The sequence below is a fragment of the Haliotis rubra genome, unplaced genomic scaffold (assembly GCF_003918875.1).
Source record: "Haliotis rubra isolate DU_JTF1 unplaced genomic scaffold, ASM391887v1 Scf92, whole genome shotgun sequence".
NCBI lineage: Eukaryota > Metazoa > Mollusca > Gastropoda > Lepetellida > Haliotidae > Haliotis > Haliotis rubra.
This window is the reverse complement of record NW_025767657.1, coordinates 1,031,806-1,042,732: the sequence shown is the minus strand read 5'-3', so window position 1 is coordinate 1,042,732 and position 10,927 is coordinate 1,031,806. Positions and strand designations below refer to the sequence as shown.

Here is a 10,927-nt window from a genome sequence, read left to right as displayed (position 1 = left end):
CTCGGTCGACGTGAGTACACACGTCACCCAGAACCGGTGGATCTCCCAGGACTCCGCAGAGCTCTAGTAGAGGAATGAAATGCGATTCCGCAAGCTTTCTTTATGAACTTGATAAGGAGCATGAGAACAAGGTGCACCTGTGTCTTGGACGCGCTAGGAGGGTACACGATATACTGAATAACCGACTGCTTCATTTTTGTCATTTTCATTTTGGGAAGGTTGGTCTATACAGCTGATGTTTGCTAGTGCTGTTTGAACTTTTTTGTCAACACATTAAACATTATGATCACATTCTTAGTTCTATTATTTCTGAGAAACGTTTCTTTACATGTGCTTTATATCATTTGTCCCTCTATTAATGACGCCTAGTAATCTCTATTGTCAATTGAATATTATCAGAAAGAGAATGCAGACTTTTATGTTTATGAGTGAGCTCCCTTTAATAGTTAATATTGGTAGGCGGTGTGGCATTCTCCGCTGTAATAGAATATGTACATTTTGTGCGTTAGATGTTATTGTAATTCACCAATGATGTTTAAGTTTAGAACTCTTCTAACATGTAATAAGATAAATATTTTGTTAACTGTTGCAAAGTTTATAAGGGAAGCTATATTTCTCAAAAATTCCCATCTGTCTTTATAATGATTATTTTGAATTATTTTGTACATGGGTCGTTGACCTGTATACTGAATAAAGAAATTGAAAGCTCAATGAATATATTTTTGGGAAGACTCATGTAAATCGCTTATGACGTCATAAACAATGTTTGCGACGATATGGTGAGATTTTTCATGTCTATTTTGCAAATAGTGAAAAGAGTGGAACAACTGTAACAAATTATCCAAACAGCATGATGCTAAACATATACTGATAAATGATAATTGCTGAAAATATTTTCACTTTTACCCATGCCTCTATGAATGGAGAAACGCACTGCTTCAACAACTCGTTTCGAAAAAGTCACATTTTGTGTCAGATGAGCCAGTCCCACAAACATTTTCAGATGTATTGGTGTGACATAACTGTTGATCATAATATCACCTTGTTGGCAAGTACATCAGGATTGCCACATGAGTACATTGTGTGAAGCCAATTTCTGGTGTCCCCGCCGTGATATTGCGGGAATATTGCTAAAAGCGGCGTAAAACCCAACTCACTCATCAGGATTGTTGCTGTATGGCCATCAGTGTTTGTTTAATTCCCTTGTATCTGTTTATAGAGCACCAGATTATATCCCCGGTTTTGTAGAACGTATTCCTGTAGAGTCCATTCAAGTTGCACACTTGGCAAGATGAGTACCACCATCCACCGAAGTAAAGCGAGGCACAGTTCTGTTCCGAAATGTCGTTGTCCCTGTCAACCGTTGTAAATCTGCTACCATTATGGGCAATCAGACAGTCGAACGTAAGGGCAAGGTGACCTGGTTTGAAATTGGCCACAATAAGTTGGTACTGCTCGGCCTCTGATCGCACCCGGAAGTCGCCGTATTCAATGCTATATCTAACATTGTCAAACGTTGTCAGCTCAATGTGAAGCCTGGTGTAACCTACAACAATAGGATGTTATAGCGTCATTACGTGAATTATTATTACTGCAGAAAGAGAAGGAGAAGTACAGTCATGACACGAGTGGTGTGGGATCCAAAGGTCAATAGCTGCCAGTACCAGGACATGAATAATTGATGTTACGGAAAAAGTAATTACAGCCTTGATAATGAGCACTAGGCGAACCCCAAAAATATGAGAATACAAGTCGATAGATGTCAGTACCAGGACATGAATCATTAAAGCTTTTGAAAGAGCAGTTTAACCACAGGCATGATAATGGGCACAAGGCGAACTCCCAAAGGTGGGAATACTTGACGATAGTATCAGTACCAGAAAATATATCATTAATGTTTACGGAAAGGTACCAGAAAATATATCATTAATGTTTACGGAAAGAGGAAAGTAAATACAGCATTGACAATGAACACAATGCGAACTTTCAAAAGGTGGGAATACTTGTCGATAGGTGTCAGTACCAGTAGATGAATCATTAATGTTTACGGAAAGTGAGTGAGTGAGTTAATATTTAACGTCACATGGGCAATATGTCAGCCATATCGTGACGAAAACAATTGATAAAATATAAAGAGAAAACGTTTTGAAGATTAAAACCTGTCGACGATGGACAGTAAAAATACTAGAGAATCACAGATATGAATAAAACTAGCGAGCAAAGCTAAAACATTTCAATTAAAGAGGACAATACAGTGTAAAACACGGGCTATACATCGCCAACAACTGGTTTACGGAAAGAGTTAAGTAAATCCAGCCTTGACAATGTGCACAAGGCGAACTCCAAAAGGTGGGAATACTTGTCGATAGGTGTCAGTACCAGCACATGAATCATTAAAGCTTTTGAAAGAGAAATTTAGACACAGACAGAACACTTTGGTCTGGGAATACAAGTCCGATAGGTGTAATTCATGTACATGAAGCCACTGTAACGGAGTGAGTGAGTGAGTGAGGGTGGGTGCTTTTACGCCGCTTTTAGCAATATTACGGCGGGGGAGACTAGAAATGAACTTGATGCATTGTGCCCATGTGGGGAATCGAACCAAGGTTTTCAGCGTGACGAGCGGACGCTTCAGGAACTAGGCTACCCAACCGCCCCTGTAACAGAGTGAGTGAGTGAGGTGACGATGCGTGGCAACAAACTCCCTGACAACTCTGATGTGAAAATGTTGATAAAAATCACAATAACTTTAACTTCCATGCCCGCTCGATAGACTGAATCCCTGAATGAACCTTACTGGGTGGAATTCCTTATAGCTGAGTCCCTGCAGGTTTTGGGGAAACGGACAATTTTTGTTTTTTTGTTTTGATTTTAACAATTTTATATAAAATAAGTGTCAAACATTTACACCTTACTTGTGTCAGTTTGGGTGGATATTCGTTTCTCATAATTTGACATACATTTGTCGGACACGACAAGTGATTCCTGTTTTTAGGAACAGAACTATCAGTGTGTGTGTGTCCTGAATGTTGATAAATAAATCAAGCGTATTTAAATTTGTTTCATAATGAATTCAAAGCAAGATAAGTATTTGCAACAAAAAACATAAAATGCAACAAAAATAATTAAAACTATGAATTTTTAAAAATTATTTTTCAGGAAATGAAAGCCATGCGTCATCGTAATAGACATGCGTCATCGTAATAGAAAGGTCGCTTATTGTCACGAATACCGTATTCCTCTCTTAAGTGCCCGGGCGCTTTTTTTTCAACAGACTTCCAGACCCGGCGCTTACTAGAGGCCCGGCGCTTTTTGGAGACACGGCGCTTATTGGAGACCCGGCGCTTATTGGAGACCCGGCGCTTATTGCGCTCACTGGGTGTACCGTAACTAATTGTTAGTGAGCGTTACGTCAAAGTTAGGGACGATTCCTGAATAAATCTAGTTTGCGATCAAGGAAGAATACATTTATGAAAAAAACTTACCCGGCGCTTATTAGAGGCCTGGCGCCTATTACAAATTCAGCTCTTATTAGAGATTCGGCGCTTAATAGAGACTCGGTGCTTATTAGAGGTAATGCGGAATGTTCAAACTAAGACACATTCTATATCCGGAATTGGGGGCCTTCACAAGTATCTGTAACTATGCTCGATGGAAATGTTTGGCCACGTTCAGGCTCAACGTTCATACCTTTTCGTGTCAGCTTGTGAATGTTCTCATTTCCGAACCAGAAATCTCCATCTATATCTCCAAAGCCGTCTCTGTAGTCTTTCCACGTTCTGGTGAAGTTCACGTCCCCTGTCCTTCTCCTCTGTATGATGATCCGATCTGGCGCTGCACAAGAAAACATACGAGTGAGTGAGTGAGTGAGTGAGTGTTTTATCGCCGCCTTGATCAGTACAACGGTTACATCAAAGCGTGTCAGCTTCATGCAGACACGTAAGAATTCGTGTAAGAGGTCAAACCCAATTCGTCAGATACCCCAGTTCTTAGGCACTCATGTACTTGTCATATGTCAAACCGTATGAAATTCCCTTGTAGTGGTAATGGACGATATTTAGTATACTTACTCATCTGCACAGTTAACGCTGCACTATTTTGATGTATAAAATTATGAACAAAATAGGATGTCCAACGTCAAATGACCCTAACCATGTACTACAATAATCCAAATAAGAGTGAGTGAGTGAGTTTGGTTCTACCCCGCTTTTAGCAATATTCAAGCAATAGCACCGCGGGGGACACTAGAAATGGGCTTCACTCATTGTGCCCATGTGAGGAATCGAACCCGGGCCTTCGACGTGACGAACGAACGGTTTAACCACCGCTACGCTACCCCATCGCCCCAATCCTAATTAGACGTATTTTATAGTATTAGTTCAACTGTAAGTTTTTCAATCTGGTTATATAAAGTTTGCTAATATAGACTTGATACTCTAACACCAATTCCAAGGCCACCATACAAGGGTCCGTGGGGACTTAAAATACTTCTACTTTCTGCACGGTTCTCCAGCTGCATTTATACCATCCCTTCAGCTGCTAGCGATTGTAAGTACTGTTAGCCATTTATGTAAAAACTACAAATACGATTAAAAACGATGGTAGATATGAATGTACTGTGGTTGAAGTGGGCTTATATACACTCTCAAGGGGGCAATAATTTTACAGTACATCCACCCCGTCAAGGGTACCGCCACTACAAATCACAGTAAATGTTCATGTGTTACCTGTCTATTACATATGTACATCCAAATTTATGAATCAAATCAATTTCTTTTAAAAAAACAATAACTAAATGAAAACTGATATTATTAAAACGAACTTTCATAATTAGTGATTTGAAATAGTTATCCCTTGTGATGGGAAAATCGGTACAGTCAAGCAGGACATGCTTGACCGTGATTCTCTCATCACAAGGGACACAAAATGGAGGATCTTCACCTTTCAATAAATATTCATGAGTGTATCTACTGTGACCAATACGACATCGTCTTACAATGTCTTCTTCAAATCTGGACCGACAGCCTAAGTAGTCAATCAATCTTTATTTCATACTGAAAGGCCACAGGCCTGTAGTACATTGTTTAATCATGTGCGGGTAGTAGAACATTCTTTCTGAGAATAAAAGCTTTATGGATATATATGGACAATCTTTCTAAATGTGTTTTACTGGAATTATTCATCAATGATATAAACTTATGCGTTTCAGGATGTACATAATAATATTTCTTTATATATCTATTTCTTAACGATAAGTATGCTGGGCAAACACATAAAAGTGAAACTCATCTTCGACCTCGTGTAAGTTGCACATTTGGCAGATTCTACTTTCTTTCTCAATACCTTGGTATCTCCCAGTTTCAACATATAAATCATGCGCGGAGCAGCGGAATCTCGCTAATGAAGATTTATATTTCCTTATGGTCAAGACTGAAAGATAATGTTCTGTATATATGGAATCTTTTATCATTTTGTAGTAAAAACATTTATTAGATAATGAGAGACTAGTTAACCAATTTTGAAGGAATATATCTTTAAGTCTTTGTTTAACTGTACAGACAAAGTGAGAATGAGATTCTACAAATTGTTCATGCCAGGCATTGCCGAAGCCGATAGATGATAATAACTGTTTTATGTCTGTTACCCAATTACGTTTCCCATGGCTATCATATAGTATCATCATTTCATAACATTTTCTTGGCAATCTGTGTGAGGGCATTGTTAATAATTTCAACCAATATCTAATAATTTTACATTTGATTCTATGTACAATGGATATCTTCCACATTCTCCGTAGACCATACAAGTTGACGTGGCTGTTTTTACGCCCAGAAATTTCTTGCATGCATACAAATTGACTTTTTCTATGACATCAAAGTTTTAAAACCCCATACTTCTGCACCATATAACAAAATTGGGTATATTTTGGCGTCAAATATTTTGAAAAAAGACTTGTAAGACAAGTCGCCTAAAATATGTATATATTTTATTATACCTATTAATATTTTCTTTGCTTGTATAGCTGCCTGTGATGTGTGTACTGCCCATGAAAGATGATTGGTAAAATGCACACCTAAGTATTTATACGAAGTGGTTGTTTCCAGTCTATTTCCCTTGAAGAACCATTTTTCATTATTGGCTAGCTTACCTCCATTTTTAAAAACAACTATCTTTGTTTTAGCCTGGTTTACAGTTAGTTTCCATTTATCACAATAATTCTCTAGTTCAATAATCTCTCTTTGTAGGCCTTTAATTGTGCTTGAAAACAATATGATGTCATCGGCAAATAGTAACAGGAATATTTGTATTATATCTGGATGTAATTGGATACCGTTTGAACAGTTTTCTTGGATTTGGGTTGCTAGTTCATTTATGAAAAATGTAAATAGAAAAGGGCTTAATATACAGCCTTGTCTGACTCCTAATTGGCTCAGAAATGTATCTGATAATTCATTATTACTCCTTACACAAATTTTCACATTTGCATATATGCTCCGCAGTAATTTTCCCATTTTGCGACTGACACCATGCTTGTCTAAGAGATTCCATAGTTTGTTCCTGTTTATTGAATCGAACGCCTTGGAAAAATCTACAAATAAGGCATAGAATTTTTGTCCCTTTTGATTAAGATATTTCTGAATAATAGAATGTAAAACAAATATGTTATCAATAGTAGTGTATCCCTTCCTAAAGCCAGCTTGTGATTCTGTTATCTTGTCTAGAGTATCTGCCCATTTAACTAACCTCTTATTTATGGTAGATGTAAATATTTTGCTAAATATGCTTAATAACGTTATGCCCCTATAATTTTCAGGATTGTTTACGTCTCCGTTCTTATGTATAGGAACTATTATGCCAGTGGACCAGGATTTTGGGAAGTATCCCTTTTCCAAGATGATATTAAATATCAGTTCTAAGAGTGGCAATAGTAAATCTGTAGAGTGTTTAAAAAATTCAGAGATGGTAGAGTCTATACCAGAAGATTTATTAGCTTTTAAGTTTGTGATACTATGAAGTATTTCCTCCTTAGTAATTGGTGAGTCAAGAATATCTTCTACGAAGCTTGGACTAAAATCAGAACAATCAGAATTGTTCACTTCTGTGTCAGACTGGTCACGTAATGCACTGTCATAATCCGAGTGGGAGAACAGGTCACTGAAATAATTGTACCAATCTTCAATTTGTATATTATTTCGCGAATGCGCTTGTCCGTTTATTTGTTTCAGCATAGACCAGAATGTTTTTGAATCATTTATACAATTCTCTAATTTTTGTTGTTTTACCTTAAAATATTCATTTCGCTTTTGTCTACAAAGTGCATGGTATGCATTCCTACTGCGGTGGTATTTTTCTAGAGTGTCTGCGTCTTTCGATTTCCTAAATTTGTTTAAATATCTACATCTTTCTTTTTTAAGTTTCCTGCATTCAGTATCGTGCCATGGATTTTCATATTGTCTACTGGTGTGATTTATTTTTTTCATGTCGCTAGCAGCTATGCAAAGAGCTTCAGTTATCAAATCAACACTTCTATCGATATCAGTAAATGCTGAATCCAGAGACTCACTAAGTAGTCCTTGTACATTGTCTGAAAGAATGTTTTGTCTAAAGTGGTCTAATTTATCCTGTTCCCAAATAAATCTAAAGGATTTCTTTTCATTGTATTGGGGGTACCCATATGAGTGAAGCGCACGTAAACACAAAGTGAGAGGTAGATGGTCAGATTCTGTGCGGGACGGGATTGAAAAGTCACGAACACTGTCAAACAGTGATGACGACGCTATAGCATAGTCTACTACACTCGTGCCATTAACACCAATATAAGTAGAATCACCTACTTCCGCATCCGATCCACATCGACCATTCATTATGTGGATATTCAATACAGAGCACAAATTGAGAAGGCACTTCCCAAAATTATTTACAATTTTATCAGTAGAAAATCTCTTGATGTTAAAATAGTCTATAAGAAAATCCCACATTGAGCTTTCTCCACCTTCTGTGTATTCAATAATGTCATCTTCAACAAAGTCTAGGTCTGTACCTGTACGGGCGTTAAAATCCCCTCCGCACAAAATATGTACATCTTGCATATTAGACAGTAAGTCCAGTAATTTATCTTGAAATAAAGTGATACCATTTTTACAAAGTAGACCAGCTTTGTTGTAATACGTGGATCCCTGTGGGTGTATATAGGCACAGGCATATAACACATCAGTGTCCAGTTTAAAGAGAATCTTATCAAAGATGAGAAAAACACAATTTTCAGTAATTTTAGACCCCAAAATGTACTTCGTGAAATGATGTTTTATCATCACCACTATCCCACCAGAGAGTCTGCCACCTATAGAGATCCTTTCTGCCGGTTTGTTAATTATGTCATAGTCTGGAAACACATGTTCAATATACAATACTTGCTTAATAACGGTAAAACTCAACGTCGCTCTCACTGTAATAAAGAAGTTGTTCATCAATATATTGGGGCGGTGGGATAGCCTAGTGACAACCTGGGTTCGATTCCCACATGGGTGAATGTGTGATGCCCATTTCTGTTGTCCCCCGCCGTGATATTGTTGGAATATTGCTAAAAGCGGCGTACAGCTAAACTCACTCACTCACGCATTCATGGCTTGAGTCACCATCATTCACTGAAAGGTTGTAAAGGTTAAACATTCCTGGTTATCTGTCAGTGTTGTTGCCACTGAAATACGTTAAACTTCATGAGTCACCATCAGACCAAGATAACTGAAAGGTTGTATAGGTTAAACATTCCTGGCTTGAGTCACCATCAGTGTTGTTGCCACTGAAAGGTTGTATAGGTTAAACATTCCTGGCTTGAGTCACCATCAGTGTTGTTGCCACTGGAATGCATCTTCGAATGTGAAAGTAGAGCCATCCGTGAATGTATTACTATAATGTGGACTGTCGATTGAGTGTTTATTATTTTAAATTTAAATTGTGTTTATCTATCTGAATAACGAACATATGTTTCAACATTTGGACAAATATCTACTCCGTTCGCGAATACGTGGTATCTTTATTATTTGTCAGAGGTGGGGCTGATATGGTTTAGTAACGCCTACATGAGACAGAAGGCTGTTGCCATGAAAACAGCGTTCACATTGACTTCACTTATCTTCATCAACGGTTGCTACTGGCAAGCCAACAAATTCACGTGATTTTGGTTTCAAATTAACCATGCCTTTTCCTAGAATATTTGTTTTGTCTACAGCACAGTGCACGTGGGGTTTGTTTATTTGTTGTTTTACGCCGCACTAAGCAATATTCCAGCTGTATGGCAGCGGTATGTACATAATCGAGTCTGGACCAGATAATCCAGTGATAAACAGCATGACCAAGAAACCAGGATTCATTCATTATTTCTTTCGTTTTTGTTTGTTATTAAATCAACTTGACTATTTTATCTGTTTTTGTCGCTTATGACTCAAAGCTCTGTTATTACTTAGATACATACCATGATTATGGTGCCTGTGGTGTTTATAGAATCTAGGTCTAGCTAATTATTACACATAGCAAATGGGGTTATATATTGACTGACTGACTGACTGAGTCGAGTTTTACGCTGCTTTTAGCAATATTCCAGCAATATCACGGCGGTGGACACCAGAAAAGGGCTTCACGCATTGTGCCCATGTGGGGAATCGAACCCGGGTCTTCGGCGTAACGAGCCAACGCTTTAACCACTAGGCTACCCCACCGCCCCGGTTATATATTGAAACACTGTACATGTTCTACTGTACCTTCATCTTCAGTTCCCTTCCTATCATGAACGGCATTTTTCATCTGAAAATAAGACATTAAGTTATATTTCTTACAAAACCGAGTGATAAATGTGTTCAGCTGCTGTCGCACTAATACAAAAACGCTCACACAAAAATGCTAAGGTTTATAGTTTCATGTCGGAGTGTTTATAATTAAAGAGTTCTGGGTTAGTAGCTGAAAGAAATAAAGGCAACAAAACACTTTTCATATTCATAGGAGATATCTACCCCAAACTGACTCGGTTGTATGATTTCGATTTTTTTTCATTAGCATGTTTTATTAATTACTATCAAATAGTGGTGGCGTCAGGTGTTCAAGGAGCCTGTGAAATTCCGGTTAAGAGTAGGTTTTCAGCAATCCGTGCTAACGGGATCCAGAACAACAATGCCGATCAAACAATTAGGGATCGGATGGTCAGGCTTGCTGACTTGGTTGACACCTGTCATCGTATCCCAATTGCGTAGATCGATGATCATGCTGTTGATCACCGGATTGTCTGGTCCAGACGCGATTATTTATAGACTGTCGCCATATAGCAGGGTTATTGCTGAGTGCGGCGTAAAACAACAAATAAATCTGAAAGCTTTACTGAGGACTTGAATATTGTAGCTTTGAACAGTTTCTTTTGAATGAGTCGTTTGACGCTCTTTAAACTCTTTAGATAAATTCATGCGAACTACAACAAGTAACACTCACGGAAAACGAAAGTTTCTGGTGGTTTCGCCCCTGTGTACCGACATCGACACAGAGAACAGCGACACAGGCAATGATGAACACAAATACGACTGCTACGATCACTGTCATAACTTTCAAACCACGGGCGTGGCATTTACTTAGAGATCTCCCTTGTGAAACCCACACATCGTCACATGCGTCGTATTTGTCCCCGTCCATGCTGTGAGATGAGTATGTTTTAGTGTTACTAGCGAACGCCGATGACCTGACAAAGACACCTAACAGGAAATGTTTTCAATTTCGAAATCCTTCCTGGTCTAAAATTACAACAGAAACAACATTACATTGACCCTGAAATTCAATACAATGACTAAACAGGAAGTACAGAGATATATTCATGTTGAATGATATTATACTCTTCAAAAAAGAAACGCATAGGCGTTTTGAGCAGTTCATGTCGATATATTTTGAC

At 38.1% G+C, this 10,927-nt stretch overlaps 1 protein-coding gene across 1 annotated transcript; it reads right to left on the bottom strand.

Annotated features, from left to right (window-relative positions):
* Positions 1-285: 285 nt before the first annotated feature.
* Positions 286-10,714, bottom strand: LOC124264361 (ficolin-2-like). The gene is made up of 4 exons (XM_046699114.1): positions 10,477-10,714; positions 9,759-9,801; positions 3,691-3,834; positions 286-1,546 (listed from the first exon to the last, which is right to left on the bottom strand). The coding sequence occupies exons 1-4, from the start codon at positions 10,672-10,674 to the stop codon at positions 1,161-1,163; spliced, it is 771 nt and encodes a 256-aa protein (XP_046555070.1). The 5' UTR covers positions 10,675-10,714; the 3' UTR covers positions 286-1,160.
* Positions 10,715-10,927: the final 213 nt, after the last annotated feature.

What these genes read in the sequence shown, in the direction of transcription:
- LOC124264361 (XM_046699114.1), bottom strand. Translation starts at nt 10,674, where the DNA reads ATGGACGGGGACAAATACGACGCATGTGACGATGTGTGGGTTTCACAA. An exon ending in GAAGGGAACTGAAGATGAAG is followed by an intron (nt 3,835 to 9,758) that starts GTACAGTAGAAC and finishes TTTCTTGTGCAG; the next exon opens with CGCCAGATCGGATCATCATA. An exon ending in TCACAAGCTGACACGAAAAG is followed by an intron (nt 1,547 to 3,690) that starts GTATGAACGTTG and finishes CTATTGTTGTAG; the next exon opens with GTTACACCAGGCTTCACATT.